This window comes from Rhincodon typus, chromosome 3, assembly GCF_021869965.1.
Source record: "Rhincodon typus isolate 14 chromosome 3, sRhiTyp1.1, whole genome shotgun sequence".
Classification (NCBI taxonomy): Eukaryota; Metazoa; Chordata; class Chondrichthyes; order Orectolobiformes; family Rhincodontidae; genus Rhincodon; species Rhincodon typus.
The window spans coordinates 23755535-23781647 of NC_063334.1; the positions used below are offsets into that span (position 1 = coordinate 23755535).

At 40.3% G+C, this 26113-nt stretch overlaps 2 protein-coding genes across 2 annotated transcripts in view; one reads left to right on the forward strand and one right to left on the reverse strand.

The window, feature by feature from the left end:
- Positions 1-25138, reverse strand: part of LOC109911240 (coiled-coil domain-containing protein 171) — a 128018-nt gene extending 102880 nt beyond the window's left edge. The window contains 4 exon segments of the mRNA XM_048620014.1: positions 1895-2081; positions 2083-2391; positions 17521-17709; positions 24998-25138. Of these exon segments, the coding sequence (XP_048475971.1) occupies positions 1895-2081; positions 2083-2391; positions 17521-17709; positions 24998-25138 (826 nt within the window).
- Positions 25139-25338: 200 nt separating this feature from the next.
- The window catches only part of LOC125487765 (coiled-coil domain-containing protein 171-like), a 54473-nt gene continuing 53698 nt past the window's right edge, over positions 25339-26113 (forward strand). Inside the window, exon 1 of the mRNA XM_048620024.1 lies at positions 25339-25347. Coding sequence (XP_048475981.1) covers positions 25339-25347 — 9 coding nt within the window. The remainder of the gene's footprint in view (positions 25348-26113) is intronic.

Consider the following 26113-nt stretch of genomic DNA (forward strand, 5'->3'; position numbering starts at 1 on the left):
ACTGATATCAAACATCTGGTCTTCATCTGGACCCGAGGGTATCATCATTAAGTACTTTGTTAAGTTAAACCTGTATGGATGGTTAAAACGAGAGATTTTCCTCAAAGAGAAATTTCTTTATAGACAAGAGTACAACACATATCCAAGAAACAGTCTTGCTTCAAAACCATCTGTCCAAAAGAATGCTTATTGAATTCTTCTTATTATCACCAATATTTTACAGGAATTTAGCAATTCTTTAACTGCAAATGCTAGAAATATACAGGAGGCAACCACTTGGTCTAACGTGTCAGCTCTTTGAAAGAAAACGGATTAATTTCACTCCCCTATTCTTTTCTCTTCCCTAGAAATTTTCCTCCCAGCCAATTCTCAGTAACTTATCAAATTTTCATGCATTAATGTTTCAGGTAGTGCATTCAAAATGACAACAGGCTGTTTCCCCCAGGTTACCACTGCAATTTGTTACCTTATATCAATTTTTCTAATTGTTTAATAACTTTGAACACCTCTATTAAATCTCCACTTAAAGTTTTCTGTTCTTATAACCATTGACAGGAAACAGAGTAAGAATAAATGGATCATTTTTGGAGTGGCAGGCAGTGACTCGTGGGGTACAGCAGGGATCACTGCTTGGACCCCAGCTATTCACAATATGTATTAATGATTTAGATGAGGTAATTAAACAACATATCTCCAAGTTTGTAGATGACAAAAAGCTGGATGGGAGGATGAGCTGTGAGGAAGGTGCAGAGATTTCGATAAGTTGAATGAGTAGGCAAAGGCATGGCAGATGAAATATAATGTAGGTAAATAGGAAGGCAGATAATTAACTGAATGGTGACAGATTAGGAAAGATTAGCAACTAGACCTAGTCACTGAAAGTAAGCATGCAGGTGCAGCAGGCAGTGAAGAAGACAAATTGCATGCTGGCCCTCATATTAAGAAGATTCAAGTGCAGAGGCAGGGATTTCTCACTGCAATGGTTCAGGGCTGTGGTGAGATGACACCTGTAGTATTGTGTGCAGTTTTTTTTAATGCTAGTTAGGTTTGAGCTAGTGATACAACTGTCATCAGGCAATGGGGAAAAAAGTTAGCCACAATTCTACTTCAATTATTTCCTAATGACCCTTCCTGGAAAGATGAGAGATAAGCCAGATTTGAAGCATGCTCAGCTGCAATATGTTCTGAAATCATATGGATGGCTAATACTAGTAGTTTGGCCTGGCACAATGGAAAAAAAAATGACCAAAAAAAGAAATTTTAAGATCAGTGGCATCCATGGACTGTACCACCACATATCTAGCCTTCAGAATAGGAGGGGAGAAGTGACAATTGAAATTTGAGGGTAATACATTTTGAAACAAAACCTGCACTTGCTTCTTACATATCATCTTTCAAGAATGATTCAGTGTTGCCGATTGAAATGTCCAACAGCTGATATTGAAACAAGATAAATTCTAATGACACCATAACACACTGAGGTCAGACTTGAGAATAGGTGGCACCAATTGGGAGCAGTCAACACTAATGTCAGACAAAGAGATTTCTGGTTGTCAGCAGATAATGTTTACTGGATCAACAAAAATATCAGCCAGTGTCAGTGTCCAAAATCTACTGCATCGACAATAGATTAAATGATTAAAGATCTTAATTAAGGATTGGAATTCCCAATAGGAGAATGGAAACTGCCATTCACAGTTTCTCACAGAGCTGATGTTACATTACTGATTTTGTTTATTCATAAAGAGCAGATTTCCAGACATTTATGATCACTTATTTTGAATAATTTTGGAGCAGAATCTATAAAGATCAAATAGGGAGTTAGTAGTTGAAGATCTGCGGCTAAAATAGTAATAAATTGCAATTTCGAAATAACAGCCAGGTCAGTACTTACTTGAGTGAGTGATGTAGGACTTCACTTTGCCGGTGCAAATTGCAAGTCTTGGTTTATTATTAAAGCCTTCAGTCCAAGTAAATAGAGGCTTATATCCAAGACCCAAGGCTTGAAGTCTGTTGGCCGCTAAGATTGCTATAACACTTTTTCTGAAAACTTGTATCAATCCTTTTTGAGGTTTTTTTTTTCTTCAACTTGCTTGGATTACTTTCCAGAGAAAGAACCTGGACAACAGTCCTGATTTCATTTTTGAAATATTCACAGGTATGTACTTGCTCTTGAAGGATGTCCTTCTGCACAGAGAGTTCACGGGATCTACAGTATAATGGGCACAATGCACCAGCCATAAGAGCACAAGCTGCTAGCAAAGCAACATGTTCTTTCTGTGTCTGAGACAATCGTTTGTTCGTAACAGACAGTTCAAGGGTCAACTTGTCCTTGACCTTTGTCAGACTGGATAATTTTTCTTTGGCTTCTTCTGCTCCAAGATGGCATGACTGTGAAAAATTACAGAACTAAGTCAGCTGTAATTCTGAATTTTGTAATAAATAATTCATTAATTCTTCTCATTATGAATGTACGGGAGTAACAAAGCAACTTTTAACAACAATGGATGCCTCCAGCACTGCATTATCTGTATTATATCTTATTTCTTTAAAAGACTTTAAAATGAGGTTTGAGTTAGATGTATTCTCAAGAGTTCCTTTGTTTCTGTTGGGACAATAGACAACCATGACTATTGCCCATGAAGAGGAATATCAGTTATTCAAGCATGAGAGCTTAAAGTTTCACAATCAGAGCCAAATGGACTATGCATAAGCTGGAGATCAGGAAAACATAGGTCATATCCTAACTATGTGAATGATAACATAGACTGATAATATGATTTCTTAGCCAAAGGGAAAGTACTAATTTGATCTTGTGTCTGTTTTTTGCCCTGGAAACCAAAAGAATTACATACTTGGTGTGGGTGTTTGCTATATCAACAGTTATCCTTTCTTTTTTAAATTTGACCATGGGATATGGGCATCATTGACTAGGCAAACCTTTATTGTTCTTTCCAAATTTCCCGGAGGATAGTAAAGAGTCAATCACATGTATACCAGACCAGCCTTCATATTTCTATCTGGTAATAATGTGAAAGATTCTATAGAATAGACAGTCATTGCAAAGACTTTGTTAACAACATTCTACTATAATTTTGGATTCTATGTTATTTTGTTTTGGACAGATTTAAGTATTGTCCAAGTCAGAGTTACTAGCTCTGTTTTTATTTTTGCTTCTGTACAAATTATTTTAACTTTAATTGAATTTAACTCAAAGTTGAAAAATACATTTGGGCTATGTGGTATATTCTCTTTCAGTGTGGACAGGAGTTCATCGTGGGAAACTGACAATGTCTGCTATGAAATAAGGTATAATGGTAACCATTATTGTTGGAACTTCAAGAAAGCCATTGCAATATTAGGAAAATCTAACTGTAAAAGCAACAGCTAAAACTCAGTCTATATGACAATTCTAAGAAAGCTCTGGTAAGATAGAAACCAGATTCTCATTGGTCACTGGGAGCACAACGATCACGCCAATACAAACACTGGCAATTCTTCTTTATACTCCTTCAAATAGGTAAAACAGCTCATTAAAATTACAAAATAGTTCTATCTATTGAATGGAGATTGGTCAGAATTTATTAATTAATTCGTACATTGTGCATTGAATAATAGTAAAAGGAGTATAAATTATGACCCAGCTGTAAATTTGTCTCTGCAATCTCAGTGAAATAATAGCAATTTCTTTTGATGGGTATATTTCACTGCACTTCCTTTCAGATTCTTTTTTTTTCAAACAAGGGTGTTCCTAGGTGTTGGCAAAGTTGTATCACTGGGAATAGGCAAAGTAGTATTGATTCAATCCCTGCCTGAAAAAGGAACATTTTGTCCTGTTTAGAATGCCTACAAAACTGCATGGATAAGAAGATCAAAAATTTAATGTGTTAAGAATCATGACCACATGCTTATATCTTACCTGAACGTAATGGAATTTCTTTGGATCATTCTGATGTCTGGTTTACAAATAAATTGCTACCTTTAAAGTCTGAGCCAAATTAGAGAAAAAAAAAATCTATAACTGCAGAATTTATTTTTGCTGTATAAAAAATTAAAACTCCCCATTTACTCAAATATAGAGAGCAGAGGTGCAGATTTGTAAGACTGGGTACATGTATTATGGATTTTCCAAATGAATACAGGAGATCTCTAGAATTTCACTGGCTAAACATCACATAGCTCATCAATAAGGCTTCAGTAACTTTCCAATTGTTTTTCAGCTAAGTGCACACTCCTTACTAGATCATTGTGCAGAAGGGCTATTATACGGTTATATGGGAGAATATCAAACTTGAGAACGACAGATTTACCCCTCTACGCCCTCGCTTCTGCTAGCTAGTTATTCAACAATAGTTTCCCTACATAATGCAAACCTGCTGAGTTCAGTTATTGGAATCTTAAGGTCATTCATACAGAGTAACTTGCTTTCTGAATTTCCAACACAATAATATAATTTTGGAATGTCATCAATCCCAAAAAATGTCAATTATGAACAGAGCAGATAGGACAATGAAAGTGATCAATAAATATTCAGTCTGATTTGACAGTCTAAGTGAATGGCCCATAAATTGAAGAATATAGTTTCCACTGTCTCCCTTACAACACATTTCACAATATTACCCCTGCACCTCAATTTATCCATAACCATAACATATAATCCACAGGAACTTGTATTAGTATGAGATACTATTGTACTGTTATAAAGGTGGATTGCAGTAAAATATTTTTCTTCTTGTCTACTCTTCTTCAAAGACTGCTTCCTGAAAGGATTCCACTTCTTTCTCCAAGTTTCTTTGTTTCTGTCACATCTGTTCTGATAATGCTAATTTCCACAATGGTGCTTCAGACACAACCTTTTTCCCAGAATTACCCACTGCCCTTGACAGGGCCCTCAGCCATATTTAACCATTTCTCACAGCTTCTACATCAAAAGGCTCATCCTCTACCAATTGCACCAACTCCAGCAATGATGCCACCACCAAACTTAACTTCCCCACGCAGCATTCTGGAAAACACATTCCCTCTGAAACACCTTAGTCCATTCTTCCATCATCTCTTTTCTTCCTTCAACCCCACAGCACCTTTCCAGGATATCACAGAAGGTGGAATACTCATCCTATTTTCTCCTTCCCTCTTCATTGTCCAAGGCCCAAAACAGTCCTTCTGGGTAAGGCAGCGGTTTAAATGCAGTTGTTATTAATCCAGTTTACTGCAATGCAGTCCCTGCTATGTTTGGAAAACCAACATCAGACTGGGTTACCACCTTCAGGCCATCTCCACAAGCACGACCCATATTTTCCACTTGCTCGACTTATCAACACTCCATCATCCTGCTGTCATGCTCACAGTTCTGTCCTAGGTCAGCAACAGGTTTCCGGTGAATAGTGATCCAGGCAGAAGATCCTTGTGTGATATCAATGGCTGCGACAGGAGGTGAAGGCTGCAGCAGTTGGGAGATCCCCAGCTGTCAATGCTTTTTTGTCACCGGCACAGGATCTACCTTCAGTCAAGGACTGCGTGTCTGCTGATGTGCAACAGCATTCCCATGTTAAATGATGTCCCAAACAAGACGTCCATCTAGAGGAGGCGAACCACCCTCACACACAACACACGCTGTGTGGTGATCTACAAGAGGTGATGGAGACAGGTTTAAGAAATCTGGAAGTCTCTAGCTTCAGACCAGCATGTAGATTGTGGAATTTGACTTGGAATAGGAACAGGAGAGCAATCTTAGACAACAAGGTGCAGGGCTGGATGAACACAGCAGGCCAAGCAGCATCATAGGAGCAGAGAGGCTGACGTTTCGGGCCTAGACCCTTCATCAGAAATCTTACAGCTTTTTACACAGGAAGCAGTCCTTCACTCTGCTCCCCTGACTCCCATTCCCCCCTCCATGGGGAAGGAGCTAGAAAAGTGGCGTAAAAATAGCCTGCTCCATCACCAACCTGGCTGGAAATGGCATCCAGCTGGCTCATCGACCTGCAGTCCGAAAACCAAAGTGAAATCCAATCTTGGAGCCTGGAATGTATGAAACCTCATGGATAATGAGAAAATCAATTGTCCAGAATGAAAAACTTGTTGCCCATGAACTCAGGCATTTCAACATTGATATCACTGCCGTACAGGAGACTCAAACAGCAGGGAGAGGGCAGCTGAGGGAAGAATGCGGTGGTTACATCTTCTGGAGAGGAAAACCCAAGGAACAACCTGGGACACATGGAATTGGATTTGCTATTAGGAATGAACTCATCGACTGATTCTCAGAGCTCCCTGTTGGCATCAACAATTACCTCACGAATCTCCAACTAAAATGTGCCAAAAAGCAGCAGACAATGGTGGTGCGTGTCTATGCTCCAACCCTTGATGACTCAGATGAATCTAAACAAGGTTTCTACTCCACCAACATCCCCAAGGAATATAAAATTATGCTCCTTGCAGACTTCAATGCCAGGGTTGGAAAGTATCCCAACTCTGGAAAGAAACTATAGGAAAAGAAGGAATTGGGAATTGCAACGTCAGTTGGATTATCCTGCTTACCAAATGTGTGGAACACCAGTTGGTCATCACCAACGGACTGTTCTACTAAAAAGACAAGCTGAAGACTTTTTGGAGGCATCCATAAGCTAAGCAAAGCATTGGTACATAATGAACAATGTCCTCATTGGATCCTGAGACCAAAAGGACGTCTTCATTACCAAAGCAATGACCAGTGCAGCCAAGTGCTGGACAGACCACCTGCTCATCCGCTCAATGTCCATCAAACGCTGCCAGAAGCAGCTGAAGGTGAATAAACAGCTCAGAAAAAAAATGCTCCACATTGAGCAGCTTCAAGAGCAAGCAGGCCAGTGAACTATCAACAAAATCTTCACCAAAATCTCCGAAGGGTTCATTTTAGTGGAATGGAGTAAATCTAGGAAGAGCTGAAGATAGCTATCATCTCATGCAGTGAAGATACCATTGGATACAAGACCAAAAAACACCAAGCCTGGTTCAACGCAAATGACCACTTCATCCAAGACCTCATGGAAAAGAAAGGGAAAGCTCTCCATGCCTTGGAAAACAACATCACCAGTGAGGAAAAGAGGAGAACTCATTAATATAGCAAAGGTGCAGTTACAAAGATGAACTAGGGAGATCAAAAACCAATGATGAACTGAGAAAGCAAAGGAGTTGCCACTCTTGCTGACAAGCAGGACGCCTAGGATTTCTTGAATGCCACAAACACTATATACGGGTCCAACACCCATGGCCTCAACTGGTGCAGAGGAAAGATGCACCATTTTGAGAGACAGAGAAAACATCAGCCTTCAATGGAGAAAAAACTTCAAAGAACTCCTAAATTGTAATACAATTGTCAACAAGGATATGTTAGAGGAAATCCCCCAGTTCCCATCAAACATGATCCTGGACTCCTGTCCAGTGTGGCAAAAGTTGAAGCCTCTATTAGTGGCATGAAGAATGGAAAAGCCACAGGAGTAGACAGGGTTCCAGCAGAAATTTTCAAAACCCATCATTTCCTCAAAATCTGGGACAATGAAAAAATCCCTGCCAATCTCAGGGATGCTTCTAACACCATTTTCTTCATGAAGGGAGAGAAAGTGGACTGTGGGAACTACCGAGCAATCTTCCTACTCTTGATCACTGGAAAGATCATTGCCCAGATCTTCATTAGGTGTCTTCTCCCAGACTCGGAGGAAAGCCTTCCTGTAAGCCAGTGTGGCTTCAAACCAAGCCATGGAACTACTGACATGATTTTCACTGCTCAGCAACTCCGAGAAATACCATGGCCTTCATTGATTTGACCAACGATTTTAACGTGGTCAATCATGAAGTGCTGTAGAAGATCCTGTAAAAGGCCAGCTGTCCAGTGAAATTCATCTACAACCATGTATCTTCCATGATAAGATGTTTGTGATGGTCCTCACTAATAGTAATATAACAGAATCCTTTGAGGTCAAGACAGGGGTCAAGCTGGAATGTATCATCATGACCACCCCCAACACTCCCACCTTCCCCCACCATCTTCATCACCACCATTCTTTATCTTGTCAAAAACAAGCTTCCCAGTGGTGTGGAAATTGTCAGCAGCACAGACAGAAAACTTTTCAACCTCAGCCAGTTGAAATCCAAGAAGAAACCTCGCTTATGGAACTTTACTATGTGATGACAATGTAATCTCTGCTCTCTCAAAAGAGCATCTTCAAGCCTCAATTAATGCCTTCACAAAAGCATACTGAAGAATTGGTCACAGCCTAAGCTTCAACTAGGCTCAAATCCTTTACCACTCCAGCCCATGTCATTTTCCGGTCCATCTCTCCATTAACATCAAGGAGAAATTCTCCCAAACATGGAACATTTCTCCTACCTGGGAAGCTGCCTCTCATCTGAGACTGACATTGAAGTGGAAATTCAACATTGTATCCAATCTGCAAGTGCTGCCTTCAGATCGCTAAGGAAGAAAATCTTTGACAACTGTGAATCCGTGCTGATACTAAGATCCTTGTGTATAAGGCAGTTATCCTTCCGATGCTTCTTTGTGGCTCTGAAACTTGGGATTACATATAGATGTCATGTCAAGACCCCTGGGGAGTACTATCAATGCTGTTTGAGATGGATTCTCTACTTCACCTGGGAAGACAGGCATTCTATCATCAGTATCCTTGAAGCAGTTAACAGCATAGAAACCATGATCATCCAAAACCAATTCTGCTGGGTTGGCCACATGCTTAGGATGCCTAAGTTCCACTATCAAAGCAAATCTTTTGAGCCCAGCTCAAGGAAGGCATTTGAATGAAAGGAGGACAAAGGAGACATTTCAAAGACTCCCTAAGGGCTTCCCTTAAGAAATGCAACATCGATGGCAATGCATTCGAGACCCTCATTCATAAGAAACCAACTTGGAGCAAATTCCAAAATATGAAGGGACACAATTCTTCAAGAACACCCAGCAGCAACAGCAATATGGAAAAAGAAGCAGAGAAAGGAATGCCGATGATCTCAAGGCCAAGGATAAATTCCACTTCTCAGAAATGCCTGTCAAATGTGTGGTTGGAGATGCGGCTCTGGATCAGGATCATCAGCTACACAAGGACCCACAGACCCTATGACCAGTGACATGGAATTTCCGAGGCAGTCAAAACATACCCGTTAGTAAGTTATTGCCAATGATGGTGACCACACTCATCAATTCTCCTTGTTTTCTGTTTAAAAATACAACTAAGTTTTTAAGATACAACCTTCCTTAAACCAAACCATGCTGACTATTCCTGATTATTCTGAGCCTTTCCAAGTCACAATTAATCTAACCTTTTTCAAAAAGAGGAGATTAAAAAAAACAGGTAACTATAGGCCAGCTATTCAGATAATGTTAGAGCCTATTGAATAGAATAAATACCAAAGCATTTAGAAATACACAATATAATCAAGAGGTGTCAACATGGCTACATGAGGGGAAGTATTGTCTGACAAATGCATTAGAATTCTTTAAAGAAGTTACAAGCAGGAATGATGAAATGTATTTAGATCTTCAGAAGGGATTTGATAGGTACAACTTAAGAAGAAAAGCTCATTAGGGCTAGTACATTAGCATGAATAGAGATTAGCTCACTAATAAATGTGGAAAATTGAAATAGGGAAGCATTTTTAGAATGGCAATCTGTAAATAGTAAAGTGCAACAGGGATAACTGCTGGGGCCACAATTATAACAAAATATATTAATGATTTGGATAAGGGAAGTGAATGTATTTTCAGCAAGCTTGTGGGTGACAAAATAAATGGGAAGACAAGTGATGAGGATGACACAAAGACACTGCAGAGGTATACACAAAGGTAAAGTGGGCAGGCAAAAAACATGCAGTTTTACACTTTGACAGGAAGAAGAGAGGAGATGAATACTTTTCAAATGGAAAAAGACTGTAGAAAGCTGCAGAACAAACAGGTTTGAGAGTCCTTGTGTATATATCACAAAACAAAAGCTACACAAGTTCAGTGAGTAATCAGGAAGGTAAATGTAACGTTAGCCTTTATTTTAAAGGGAATAGAGTGTAAAACTAGGGAGGTATTGCTAAAATTGTGACAATTTTTGCTGATATTACATTGATCTATTTTAACATTTTTATCATATTTGGTTTGCAGCTATTAACTCTGAACTGAGAGCTGAAAGTGACTTTTGGATTGTAGCAGCAGCTTTTTTTTTAAGAAAATAGAACAAACACAGGCTTGGAAGTTAATTGCAGATTGATTCTTATTCAAATTACGCTTTATAGATGTTTCAATTCCTGAGCGGCAATTTAGTTAAAGATATGGCAGTTATTTGAATGGTAACAGGACCCTCAAAAGGGAATTATGGTGCCCATTTGTAATACCTCAGGAAACCCGATTGAAAAGGAACATCATTTATCGTTCATAGAATCATAGAATCCCTTCAGTGTGGGAAGATGCTATTTGGCTCATCGAGTCTGCATCAACTGTCCAAAGGGCATCCCATCCAGACCCAGCCCCCACCCCATCCCTGTAACCCCACATTTACCAGGGCTAACCCACCTAGCCTGCACATCCCAGGACACCATAGGGCAATTTAACATGGCCAATCCAACTAACCTGCACATCTTTGGACTTTGGGTGGAAATTGGAGCACCCAGCAGAAACCCACACAGACATGGGGAGAACCTGCAAACTCCACAATCAAACCCGGATCCCTGGCATTGTGAGGCAGCAGTGCTAACCACAGAGCCACCATGCCACTCTTTGTTGAACAGCAAAATACGGCATACATAGCTTAGTCCCAGCCCTGGGCAAATAGCTCTGCAGGACCATTCCTAATTCTGCTTTATAGATATCTTCGTTATCAACTTGTTCAGAGATGTTATTACACACCTCCAGAGCAGGTGAGATTTGAACCTGGACCTCCTGACTCAGAGGTAGAGATGCTACCACTGAACCACAAGAAGTCTTTTGCATTTTCAAATATCCAGAAGTGCTATCACACACAACCAAATGGTTTTCTCCCAGCACCAAATCATTGTGACTTTTTTTGTCTGTAACTATTATCTGCTACGAGTAAATCACCAGTGCAGCCAATTGGATATTTACATGCAAAGCCTGTTACAACCAATGCAAGCCATCAAATGTGAGGGAATGATGATCCACTTTAGAGATTTTTTTTAATCTTCATGTACAGACATGTTATCACATACTCTGGTACAGGTGAGATTTGAACTCATTCCTCCCGGCTCAGAGGTAGAGACACTATCACTGCACCAAAAGAGGGCCCCATAAGGGAACTACTTTATAATTTTTTTAAAAAAAAAATGTGTAAACCTATTTTCCTAATCAACCTGTTCAGAGATGTTATTACACACCTCTGGAGCAGGTGGGACTTGAACCCAGTCCAGAGGTAGGGGCACTGCCACTGAACCACAAGGGGGCTTCCAGGGATCTGCTTTTTTTTTTATGTAATGTATTTTTCTAATCAACCTATTCAAAGATGTTATTACACACCTCTCAAACAGGTGGGACTTGAACACAGGCCTCTCAGTCCAGGGGTAGGGACCCCACCGCTGTGCCACAAGAGGGCTATCAGGCATCTCCTATATAATTTTGCAATTTTGACAGTCATGGGGAAGCTGATTTGATTTGGCTGACTGCCTCCATGTTGTAACATAATGAAAGGCACGAGTTGGACCACACCTGGAATACCATGAGCAGTTCAGGTCCTCTTATCTCGGGGAATATACACTAGCATTTGAGGCAGTCCAGAGAAGTGTCAATAGTTTGATCCTGGGTATGAAGGAATTTTCTAATTAGGAGAAAGTGACAAGTCACACAACGCCAGGTTATAGTCCAATAGGTTTAATTGAAATCACAAGCTTTCAGAGCATCACACCTTTGTCAGGTGTTGTGTGGCTTCTGACTTTGTCCACCCCAGTCCAACACGGTCCACATCCTAATTAGGAGAGGTTGATGAGAGTGGATCTACTCATTGGAGTTTAGAAGAATGAGAGGTGACCTTATTGACTCGTAAGATTCTTATGGGACTTGACAAGAGATTGATTCTCCTCTCGAACCAGAGGGCATAATCTCAGAGTAAGGAGTTAAGATGAAATGAGAAGTAATGTTTTCTCTCAGATGGTAGTAAACCTGTGGAATTCTTTATCACAAGGGGTACAGAGAGTAGTTAAGTATATTCAAGACTGAGACAGACAGATTTTAAATCAGTAAGGGAATCGAGGGTTATGGGGAAAGGCATGAAAGGAGATGAGAATTATTAGATCACCCATGGTTTAATTGAATTGCAGAACAGATTTGATGGGCCAAATAGCCTACATCTGCTCCTACATTAATAGGTCCTTTGGTTCAGCTGGGTTATGTACTAGGAATCATTGCTGTAATTGGATACTGCAAGAGGATTGGATTTTGGAGGATATTACATGAAATGAATCCCTCAGAAAACCAGATATTGGATTAATTCATTGATGTCTTATAACTGGTTTGGCACGGACAATATGGGGAAAACATTTCGCAACTAATGCTAGTTTTTGTTATTCAACAATGTCACTGTTGATTAAGAATGGAGTACTAAGCAGTGCCAAGATCCTTGTAGAATGCCGAGAAGTGCTAATTACTATGCTAAGGGGTGGTTTAATCATCTGTTCATCAACTGAGGATTTGGAATCTTGTGCTTTTTCTTCAAATTGCTTCACAATTTCTTGTCCATCCCAAATAGCTTAAAGAATGTACTGATAGGCCTCCTTGAAAGCATTTAAAAAAGCCACTGTCAGAGGGCACTTAAGAATCAGTATTGGTGTGGGTCTGGAGTCATATAAAGTCCAGCCTGTGCAAGGATAGCAGGTTGCTTTTTCCGAAAGGCACAGACAGTCAATGGGGTTTTTACAGCTGTTCTAAAGAAACAAAATGTTAGCTGTTTCTCAACAGACTCTACCAGACCTGCTGAGCTTCTGCTGCACTTTGTTTTTTTTTATTTCTGATCTCCAGAATCTATAATATTTTGCTTTTATGTGTTTTTACAACTTACTTGAGCATTTCAAGCTCACTTATTTGGATAGCAGATACTTATAAACAAATTATTACTGTTATTTTTAAAGCTGAACTTCAATTTATTTTGCGCTCAAGGTGTTCCACTCAATGCTTTGTGGTACCAGACCATGCTGTACAAGCCCAGTGACATAACTAATCTACAAACCAGCGTTGCTTGTAATGATGAACTATTTTTCGATTGAAGTTGTAAGGTACAATATTGGCCTTTATGGGTCCCGGTAAAAATATCCCCCAACCTAATTTTGAGTTAATGCAGAAAGTTCCTACCTGCCTTCTGATTGAAATTACAACAGAAAGATCTACCCATACCAGGTTCATTTTCTGACAGAGTTGAGACATTTTTATTGCAGCAAAAATAAACACTGGAGGGAGGGAAAAGAAGGAGCAACAATATGACTGAAGGACAGAAGGCAAAATAATGCAGCTGCTGGAAGTGTAAAGTTTAAAAAAAAAAATAAAAATAATGGAAACACACAGCTGACAGCATTTGATAAGACGGAAAGAGAGTTACTATTACATGACCTTCCATTCGATAAGGAAACATTCATTTTGATTTCCTGCTCTCTGGAGGGAATGAAAACATTTCCAAAATGGAAAGAATTGGGAAAATTAGCAACACACAGAAATCAATTCCCTTTTAACCACCTGAATGATTAAGTACTGTATCACAAGGACCTTGGGCCACCTTCTCAAACTGCCACCAATTAAGAGCCTTAAGTGGTCAATTAAGTTGCCTCCTGGCAGGCAAGAAAAGCAACTAGTTTTTCAGACTGGGGCACCATGGCCACCTGCCTGCCAGATTGGTGGGGTGCCTCCAATTGCTCCAGTCTGCATACTGGGGTATTTGGAGGCAAGGATGGGGGTAAGAGGGTGACTTCTGAAATCCAGCCCACTGTTCTTGCTTCCAAACCCCAAACCACTCTCCCTGAATCCCTTCCAATAAACAACAAATTCAGGACAACACTGGATCTCCCAAGGAATAGACCTGGATCAGCTGACCTAAAGTCCCAGAAACTTCCAGCCTCTGAGTGACCAGCAGCTTCTGGGCACTTGGGACATCAGCATTGAGATCTGATTTGCCAAGAAGTACACCCAACCTCACTTGCCAGCTCTTAATAAATTGATATAGAACAAGAACAAGAACAAGAACAAAGAAAATTACAGCACAGGAACAGGCCCTTCGGCCCTCCAAGCCTGCGCCAATCCAGATCCTCTATCTAAACCTGTCGCCTACTTTCCAAGGATCTGTATCCCTCTGCTCCCTGCCCATTCATGTATATGTCTAGATACAGCGTAAATGACGCTATCATGCCCGCCTCTACCACCTCCGCTGGCAACACATTCCAGGCACCCACCACCCTCTGCGTAAAGAACTTTCCACGTATATCTCCCTTAAACTTTTCCCCTCTCACCTTGAAATCGTGACCTACAGTAATTGAGTCCCATACTCTGGGAAAAAGCTTCTTGCTATCCACCCTGTCTATACCTCTCATAATTTTGCAGACCTCAATCAGGTCCCCCCTCAACCTCCGTCTTGCTAATGTAAATAATCCAACTCTACTCAACCTCTCTTCATAGCTAGCGTCCCCCATACCAGGCAACATCCTGGTGAACCTCCTCTGCACCCTCTCCAAAGCATCCACATCCTTTTGGTAATGTGGCAACCAGAACTGTACGCAGTATTCCAAATGTGGTCGAACCAAAGTCCTATACAACTGTAACATGACCTGCCAACTCTTGTACTTAATACCCCGTCCGATGAATGAAAGCATACCGTATGCCTTCTTGACCACTCTATCAACCTGCGTTGCCACCTTCAGGGTACAATGGACCTGAACACCCAGATCTCTCTGTGCATCAAATTTCCTCAGGGCTTTTCCATTTACCATACAGTTCACTCTTGAATTGGATCTTCTAAAATGCATCGCCTCGCATTTGCCTGGATTGAACTCCATCTGCCATTTCTCCGCCCATCTCTCCAATCTATCTATATTCTGCTGCATTCTCCGACAGTCCCTTTCACTATCTGCTACTCCACCAATCTTAGTGTCATCTGCAAACTTGCTAGTCAGACCATCTATACCTTCCTCCAGATCATTTATGTATATCACAAACAACAGTGGTCCCAACACGGATCCCTGTGGAACACCACTGGTCACAGTTCTCCATTTTGAGAAACTCCCTTCCACTACAACTCTCTGTCTCCTGTTGCCCAGCCAGTTCTCTATCCATCTAGCTAGTACACCCTGGACCCCATGCGACTTCACTTTCTCCATCAGCCTACCATGGGGAACCTTATCAAACGCCTTACTGAAGTCCATGTATACAACATCTACAGCCCTTCCCTCATCTATCAACGTTGTCACTTCCTCAAAGAATTCTATCAAGTTGGTAAGACATGACCTTCCCTGCACAAAACCATGCTGCCTATCACTAATAAGCCCATTTTCTTCCAAATGTAAATAGATCCTATCCCTCAGTATCTTCTCCAGCAGCTTCCCCACCACAGGCTCACCGGTCTATAATTACCTGGATTATCCTTTCTACCCTTCTTAAACAAGGGGACAACATTAGCAATTCTCCAGTCCTCCAGGACCTCACCCGTGCTCAAGGATGCTGCAAAGATATCTGTTAAGGCCCCAGCTATTTCCTCTCTCGCTTCCCTCAGTAACCTGGGATAGATCCCATCTGGACCTGGGGACTTGTCCACCCTAATGCCTTTTAGAATACCCAACACTTCCCCCCTCCTTATGTCAACTTGACCTAGAGTAATCAAACATCTATCCCTAACCTCAACATCTGTCATGTCCCTCTCCTCGGTGAATACCGACGCAAAGTACTCATTAAGAATCTCACTCATTTTCTCTGACTCCTCGCATAACTTCCCTCCTTTGTCCTTGAGTTGGCCAACCCTTTCTCTAGTTACCCTCTTGCTCCTTATGTATGAATAAAAAGCTTTGGGATTTCCCTTAACCCTGTTTGCTAAAGATATTTCATGATCCCTTTTAGCCCTCTTAATTCCTCGTTTCAGATTGGTCCTACTTTCCCAATATTCTTCCAAAGCTTCGTCTGTTTTCAGTTGCCTAGACCTTATGTATGCTTCCTTTTTCCTCTTGCTAGTCTCACAATTTCACCTGTCATCCATGGTTCCCTAATCTTGCCCTTTCTATCCCTCATTTTCACATGGACATGTTTGTCCTGCACTCTAAGCAACCTCTCTTTAAAAGCCTCCCACATATCAAATGTGGATTTACCCTCAAACAGCTGCTCCCAATCCACATTCCCCAGCTCCTGCCAAATTTTGCTATAGTTGGCCTTTCCCCAATTTAGCACTCTTCCTTTAGGACCACTCTCGTCTTTGTCCATGAGTATTCTAAAACTTATGGAATTGTGATCACTATTCCCAAAGTAATCCCCTACTGAAACTTCAACCACCTGGCCGGGCTCATTCCCCAACACCAAGTCCAGTATGGCCCCTTCCCGAGTTGGACTATTTACATACTGCTCTATAAAACCCTCCTGGATGCTCCTTACAAATTCTGCTCCATCTAAACCCCTAACACTAAGTGAATCCCAGTCAATGTTGGGAAAATTAAAATCTCCCATCACCACCACCCTGTTGTTCCTACATCTTTCCATAATCTGTCTACATATTTGTACCTCTATTTCATGCTCGCTGTTGGGAGGCCTGTAGTACAGCCCCAACATTATTACCTCACCCTTCCTATTTCTGAGCTCTGCCCATATTGCCTCACTGCTCGAGTCCTCCATAGTGCCCTCCTTCAGCACAGCTGTGATATCCTCTTTGACCAGTAATGCAACTCCTCCACTCCTTTTACCTCCCTCTCTATCCCGCCTGAAGCATCTATATCCTGGGATAATTAGTTGCCAATCTTGCCCTTCCCTCAACAAAGTCTCAGTAATAGCAATAACATCATACTCCCAGGTACCAATCCAAGCCCTGAGTTCAGCTGCCTTACCTACTACACTTCTCACATTAAAACAAATGAACCTCAGACCACCTGTCCCTTTGCGTTCATCATCTGCTGTCTGCCTACTCTTCCCCTTAGTCACACTGACTTCATTATTTAATTCCTTACAGGCTTTAGTTACTACCTCCTTACTGTCCACTAACCTCCTCATTTGGTTCCCATCCCTCTGCCACATTAGTTTATGAGAGTGATGGTGCCATTTTTTTTCCAAGCAGTGGGAGTAGGATGCTAATTGAGACCTAACATGCTTGCCCTCATACTTAACAAAATAAAAGGAAAAATTCAGCTCCAACTATTTTTCACCATCTGCAGATGCTGCCAGACCTGCTAACATGAGGACAAATTGGACAGGTGCTGTGTTCAACATCAATTTTCACATGTACGTAAACATGTGGGTGTACACATTGGAAACAAATTGAGGACTACTTAGGCAACTATTAGTCATTGTCAACTTAATTATGTCAGTATTACCTGTGCCCTTGAATGAACTTCCCCAAGGAGTCCAGAATAATGTTCCTCCAAGTCTGTCTTCTGTTTTTTCCAGCTAGCCTCTCGTTCCTTCATCTGTTCGGTTAGTTTATTGAAGGTAGCTTCTTGGCTTTGCTGCAGATGATGTATAGTTTCATCCTTATTATGACAAATGCGCTCCAAGTATGACTCCTGTAAGTTCCAGAATTAAGATTTAGAACCATTTGTCCAATATGCCTTGTTCAGATCATAAATACAATTCTGATCCATAAACTTTTATTTGAAAGAAATGTACATTTCACAGTTGACTGATTATAATATCATGTCTGACTATTCCCCAAATGTGAACATGTGCAAACCATTAGCAATGTTCTTTCTAGATACAAATGCATACAGATTCCTAATGTCAAATAACCAAATATGCTTCCCTTCAGTTACACCATGAAAATCGACAAGTTAAAGAATTAATGAGCAATGAATACGAAAGCAGTCATTCCTGGCCTGGAATGTAACATTCTACTGCATAGTATTTTCAAAATATATGCTTGCAACTTATATAGGATACTCTACTTCGCAACATATTTACCAAGCTGCTGTATAAGATGGCCCTATTTTCTCCATTCCAAACATGATTTTGCATATACTGTTTTTCATGTACAAGTTAACTTCTTTTTAGCCATGACACCTTACAGGCACATTAAGTGATCAGCCCTAATCTTTCAACCAAAAATCCCACGCTTACTTACTAGTACCTTATAACTGGGCACACTAGATCGAGCAAGTGATACAGTCTGTGTTGTGAAGACGTTTGAAAGTTCAAGACACATCCACCCTTTGCATTAATGTCAATGATATTTCAAAATGGCAACCACCCACAATGTCTGTTCACTTTTACACTAGGCTTATAAGCAAATTTCTTTTCATAGGCTTAAAAAGCAATTTATAGCATATATCATGCAGAATCGTGGAATACACGCAATAGGAGAATCTGACCTTATCAGTGATAGGTTTAAAAACAAGTTATGAAGCCTTTATTCTTCAATTTAGAGTGTTTCCTGTTGAAACAGCTTTATAATGAAGGTACTGTTACAATGATGCCATTATAATTTATTATTGTCCTTAGACACTGTGCACGTATGCCTTTAAACCTTAGACTAATGGCAAATGCATTCTAGTATGACCCACGTGTGGGATGAGAAAATGCAACACTTTAAACAATGAACTGTTAGCAAATCTGTAGCATCACACAACTTAAAGTATGGGGATTATGAAATTGTGATTTTTAAGCACATTGTCACTGAATTACAGGGAATAAAAATTACAAGTTCATACATATGTCATTTAGTTTAAGTCATATATAATTTAAGACAAAGCAGAGAAAGAATTAAATGAGGTTGTAGACATGCTCATTGAGCCGGTGGGTTTGGTAGCAAACATTTTGTCACCCTGCTAGGTGACATCGTCAGTGCGTCTCCGGTGAAGCGTTGATGTTCTGTCTCACTTGCTATTTATATGCCTCAGTGTGCTGGCGTGGTTGGTATTACGTCCAGTTTTCTTTCTCAGTGATTTGTACACAGGGTCTAATTCAATGCGTTTGTTGTTGGAGTTCTGGTTGGAATACCAGGCTTATCGATGGTTGGCCCAGTCGAATTTGTGTCCCTCGTTATCCGTGTGTAGTGAGACAAGTGAGAATTGGTCATGTCTCTTGATGGCTAGTTGGTGTTCCTGTATCCGTATAGTCAATTTTCTTCCGGTTTGGCCTATGTAGTGTTTCTCACAGTCCTTGCATAGTATTTTGTATATTACCCCAGTTTTGCCGGTTTTGGGTGTGGGATCCTTTATGGTCGTCAGTAGCTGTCATGGGTGGTTGTCGGTTTGTGGGCTCCTCTGATACCCAGGGGTCTGAGTATTCTTGTGGTCATCTCTGAAATGTCCTTGATGTATGCTAGGGTGATAAGTGATTCTGGTCATATTGTGTCTTCCTTTTGTGGTTATCTCTGATCACCCCAGCAAACCAAAGCATATAAATAACAAGTGGGACAAAACACCGATGCTTCACCCGAGGCACACTGACGATGTTACCTAGCAGAGTGATGAAACATTTGCAACCAAACCCACCGGCTCGATGAGCATGTCTACAACCTCATCCACAACCCGGGCTACAAATCTTCGCAAAAACTTTAAAGAATTGAATGTTTTATAGTCACTTGTATTTTACAGTGAATAATACAGTAAAATACAGTGAAAAGCTTCAACTGTCACCACAATCTGGTGCCATCTTGAATAGTTTGAGAATAAAAAGAAATAGCTGAAAGAGAGTCTATCTTTGTTCCACCACCTCCGTCAGCTGGCTCAATGGCACCGGAGTCGCCATCTATCCTCCACCACCTTGCTGCCACCTGCACCAGACACACCAATGTTGGAGTCGCCACTCTTCAGGTACCTTCTTGTTGTCACTGGGCCAACCTCGCCAACACCACTGCCAATGCCAGATCTTGTGCTGGATTCCCCCTCTTGCCCTGCAATGAGGAGCCCCCAGCTCCGCTGCTGCCATCATGTCAATAACCAGAGGCCTACCGTAACCAGGACTCCCTGGTTCCACTGCCAGGCTAGGCCACTGCTGCCTTGCTAGAGTCCCACTCCACCTGCCCTCCTCTGCAATATCACCTTTGCTGCCACTGACAAAAAAGGGAAGGAAAGAAGGGAGGAAGCAGCCGGTCTGGAGCAGATGGGCTCAGGAGCCTGAACACTGCCTACCTTGCCAGTGCTGCTATCTTGGTATCACAGAGAACTTTACCCACATCATACACAGAGGCATTGAGTACAGGAGCTGGGACGTCATGTTATGGCTGTACAAGACATTGGTAAGGCCACACTTAGAGTACTGCATACAATTCTGGTTGACCTCCTATAGGAAAGATGTTACCAAACTGGAAAGGGCACAAAAAGAAAGATTTACAAGGATGTTACCAAGACTGGAAGGTTTCAGCTATAAGGAGAGGATGGATAGGCTGGGATTTCTTTCCCTGGAGCACAGGAGACTGAGGGCTAACCTTACAGAGATTTATAATATCATGACAGGAATCAATAAGGTGAAGAGCCCAGCTCTTTTCCTAGGGTAGGGGAGAACAAAAGTTGAGGACATAGGTTCAAGGTTCAAGAGGGGAAAGATTTAAAATGGAAATGATGAACAACTTTTTCCACACAGAGGTTGGAGCATATACGAAACGAGCTGCCAGAGGAAGTGGTAGACGCAGGTACAATTACAACATTTAACAGACATTTGGACAGGTACAGTGATAGGAAAGGTTTAGAGGGACATGGGCCAAATGCAGGAAAACGGGACTAGTTTGGGAACACTAGTGGTCATGGATGAGTTGGACCAAAGGGCTTGGTCTGTGCTGTATGTCTCTATGAGAGATAAACAGAAAGGAATTAACACAATTCAGGATATTAAGCTGCAAGGCCAGGTCACAGCTAGGTTTCAGAAAAACAGAATACAATAGCTATACATCTAAATATATAAAACAAGTGTTTTAATCAGTTTACAAATGCAAGCGGATAGCCAACTTATAAAATATGACAAGGTCATTTAAGGGAAAAGACAATTCATATAATTGGACCCTACCTCATTGAGGTGTAGTGTTCTAACAGTTTGCAACAAACACAGAATGGATAATGTTGATACAAATGATTGAAAATGGGTTTCTTCCCACTTTTAACAATGTTCCACTATTTCAATATGCATGTCAGCCATGGTTCAATTAGTAATACCCTTGCCTCAGAGTCAAAAATTCATGGGTTTGAGCCCTAGTTCAACACATGAGTATTGACTGAATGCTGGTGATTTTGTCTTTCAGTTGAGTCATTAAACCAAAGCCAAATTTGCCCAAAAGATTGGTGGGCACAAAAGATTCCATGGCACTATTTTGAAGAGCAAGGGAGTTATTGCTTGTTTCCGGACTAATCTGCTTACTTCAAATCAAATCAAAGCATGAAAACAGATTATCACATTCTTCAATACAGACAAGACGACCTGGAAGATACACAGTGACATTGCCGAAGTGGAGGAGATTCTGAAGCATGGATGGCTGCTAGAGTGGATGATTGGTGATCTTGGGCCTGAAAAGACAGATGAAAGCCCCTTTTCATTCCACCTCCAGTCTCAAATGAAAGATCTGCTCCATAATGAAGCAAAAGTAAAGCCACCGTGAATTAACTTAATTCTACAATCAATATCGTATTGCTATCTGTGGGAGTTTGCTGTGCAGAAATTGATTACCGAATTAACTACATTACAACAGTGGTTACACTTGAAGAATACTCTATCGGCCGTACAATGCTTTAAAATGCTCAGTGGTTGCAAACAAAGCTATATAAAAGCAAGTAATTCAGAAGAAACCTCTTCAAGAGAGCGTGAGAATGTGGAACTTCATACCACAGAGAGTGGGTTAAAGAGAATAGCATAGACAGGCATGTAAGGAGAAGTCAAGCAAGTATATGAGGGAGAAGAGGTCGGAAGAGATGAGAGGAAGCTCAAGTGCAGCATCAAAACCAGCATGAATTGATTGGAGCCAAACAGCCTGTTTTCATCGTATATCCTATGTAACAAAAGTATAAGTAGTGAGTTGAGTAGATCATTCAGCCCTTTAAGCCTGCTTTGTTATTTGATAGCATAAATGATCATATGTTCTTTGATTGTAGCAGGGAACCTCTATTGAATCAAAAGAGGTCATTGTGCAAAATCCGTACACTCGACAGTAGGAGTCTCTGAAAAAGTAGTCAGCAGTTGCTGAATTAGCACATTCGCATCTGAAGTGGCAAAAGTTAGAAACTTGGTGGTCTTTATACTACAGCAACCCACTTAACCATCACAAAATCCACTTCAAAATGAATTTTTAAAAGAAACTATGGATGAAGTGTTAGAAACAAACATCTGACAATAAATTTGATACTCGACAATGCAGCTCTGCTGACATCCATAAATGTATGTGCCAGTTCAGTCATGTAGCGTACAAAATAAATTGCATTTGTGATGGAGGGCTCTTTTTTATTTCTGATACTAAAAGTAACAACGTCAACTTGTGAGTGCCATGCAACAATAAATCAGTGCACCTATATTTAGGAATCTAGTCATTTATAGAACAGTATCAAATTCACATTAAACTGTAAGCTTTTGTTAAATAGAGAATATTCAGCACATCATACTGCTTCTGGGCAATGGCTATTTGCATATGAAGATTTTTAAAAAATTGGCTTTTTTTTCAGTGAACATACTCTGAAAACAATACTATTAATTACATTTTAAAAGAAAAACTCACTGAATAACCAATGAGGAGTTAAGTCTTTTGATTTGATAGTTTCAAAAGCAAATATCAATGTGTAGACATGACTTTCATAAACCCTACAAACACAACAGTAAAAGAACAACAATACTTGTGGGACTAGGTGTCATTTACAAAATTTAAATTTCAAATCAATTTGCTTGTTAAGTGGACAGCTTTAGCCAATCACCACTAAAATTAAAACTGTACATCGACCTCAGCATTCTGTATTGCTTTTTGCAATCTCTATCTCGGCATTCTTTCTCCAGCGGCTTAATAATCATTGCTGTTTTGCCACATAAATATATATTTTGACATAGAAACTGGCGAGTTTCTTTCAATTCAGACAGAATAACTTCTATTTTGGTGGTTAACTATATTAATTAACAGTAATAATGAACATGAAATGCCAATTTCATTTTCCTCCGAACATTGCAATGTTTCAAGCAAATTAGGTGTTTACTTACACAACAGTAAGCACTACACTTCAAAAGTGTTGTATATCTGCCTTGGTTCTGATCCAAAAACTTGTTTAGCAGTGTGAAATATGCAATATAATTCTCTGCTGTCAGAGTTAATAAGATTTAAACCAATATTAATAAATTCAGCCAGTTACAGCATGAAAATTATACCGATACATTTCAGGAAATTTTGCATGCATCTGGGTTGTCGCAACCAGAGAAATTCAGCCAGAGAACAGATCAAATTTCATCAATTGGTTAGAGTATCACCATTAAGGACAATATTAATTATCGCCTGAAGGTTTTGTGAGAAGGCTGAAATTTCCAAGTTAAAAAATCAATATAAAACAAAAGCTAAATATACAAGCATTTATTAGATTGCTTGGAGCCCTGAACCTGTCAAGTTTAAACTGAGGCAAGGATGCAGTTGAAGGAGTTTTGAAATATCATTTTATACAACATGAATGGTAGATTGTAGTTTTTCAGTAAGAGCATTATCAAGTGTAAGTACCAATATAGCACAAAATAATTGTGAACTGACCTAACTTTTTTTTTAAATCAACTGATGTTGCTGATTGCTTACAGCTCGAGTTTGAGTTGGCTGATTTAGGAATGTGAAATTTAAATTGAACAAACGGAATGCAACAAAAAATCTCATAGGATAATATAACGTATCATGCCTATTTTCTTAATATAGCAATAGCTAAGTTTAATAGTCAATAGAATTGTAAAATTCAAACTTCCTCGAGAAAATTCTTTCAGAAAAACTTAGACTATTACTTAGCATTCACGCGTATTTGTAATCTGCAAATATAGTCACCAACAAGAGGGAGAGTGAATTAACTTATTGTATTTATCTCCCTTTCTGTCCACAAATGGAGGTTTATTTAAATTTTCTTTCTCTAATTTTTGTAAAGGCTATTGTGCATTCCTCCCAAAACCATGTTTGTTTGGCTCTTTTTAAAAGCAACCTGCAGCAAACCCTTTGGGTTTAAAGCAACACAGTTGATTCATGCATGCAAATCCAGGGGCTGACTGTTATAATATACACAAAAGCATACAAGAAAGAAAGTAAAAGGAAAATGATTGGAATTAAGAATAGCGTAAAAACCAAAAGGTATACACATAAATTCACTCGATTTTTGTCTGTGTCCAGTCCAGGTTATTTTCTATCAGAGTTCAAATTAGGAGGTTGCAGTTGGCTGAAGTTTCAGAATTCCTTTTGAAGTTGATGGAGGTGCAACAAGATGATGTTTTCACACAGACATTGTACATTCAATAGAAAATTAGACAATTTCATCATAATTTTTCAAAGAGGTTGAGATGTGAACTAAGCTCAGTCAGCCTGGAGATTAGTTATGAAGTTAGCAGACCTTAGACTCTTAGGAGATTGATACTAACAATAACTCGGTCCTCAGCAGATAGAAATAATGGTAGAAACTGCACTTCACGGTGTCGGCATCAGCAGTGGCAAATAGGTCCAGAGCAGACTCATGGCAGTCGGTGAGTGGGCCCAGTGCAGACTCATGGTGGCAGAGTCAGAGAGAGTTTGGGTTCTTGGCGGCTTCTGCATCAACAAGGCAGTCCTAGTGCCGACTCATGGCTGCTGCGGCGGAGGCGAGTTTGAGTTCTCAGTGGCATCTGCGTCCAGCAAAGATTCGTGGAGGCGGAGGTGAGTTTGGGCCAGTGTGGTACCTGGTGGCATAAGTGGTGTCTGCGTGGCGAGGTCCGGTGAGGACTCATTGGCGAAGTTGTCGGTGGTGATGAGATGGCACCTAAGAGTGTTCCAGTAGCAGCGGTATGGCAAAGGGACTTGTGCCTGGCCGCCAGGCCCATGGCTAATGGCAGAGCACTTAACGAAAAGGACTGTAAAGTTGAACACTTTTTCTTTATTCTTCTGCCATTATATTCTATGCTTTGGTTTATTTTTCTGTGTTTTAAGATGGTGCTGGAGAGAGATGACGCTATATAATGTTCTTTACATGACAATAAGTAAATCAAATCAAATCAAAAAACTCTCCAGAAGCCCAAGGGTGATGGCACAGGTAACTTGTCCATTTAGAAGTCAAGCTCATTTCAAAAATTTGTTTATATCTCTGTTACTAGCCATTCAGTATCCACATAGGTGATAAACGGGGCTGTTAGCACCTCCCCAACAATATCAAGGTTAAGTTTCTATACCCCTGCTAAACCTATTGTTGTTTGTTTGAGATAAACAGAGAGATATGTTGCCACTTCAGGCATAAGTTTCAATGTTGATGCTAGGAATTGCTGATTGGCATCCTTCCAGAAATTGTAGTTAATTTGCATCATTTGATCAGTGATACTCATTTTTCAGACCAACAAAGCTCATTATAAATTCAAACAAGAAAGTATAGCTTTTAAATAAAAAATAGGAGAAGTAAACCATTCAACTCCTTGAACCTGCTCCACCATTCGTTAAGATCATATCTGAACTGTGTGTTTCTAATTCCAATTTCCCATCTACCCCTGACAATACCCGATTCTTCTGAATACATCATTATCTTAAAAATATTACCTTACCTTCGTCGCCTTCTGAGGCAGAGTTCTAAAGTTGCAAAGCTCTCAGAAAATAAATTTTCCTCATTTTTGTCACGAAGAGCAACCTCTAAATTTCAACCATGCTTTCACTCCCTTCATCTACAGTTCTGCCTTCAACGCCATAATTTCAAACAAACTCATCTCTAAACTCCAAGACTTAGGTCTCAGCACACTCCTCTGTAACTGGATGTTCGACTTCCTGATCCAAAGACTGTAATCAGTAAAACTAGGCAATGACACCTCCTCCAC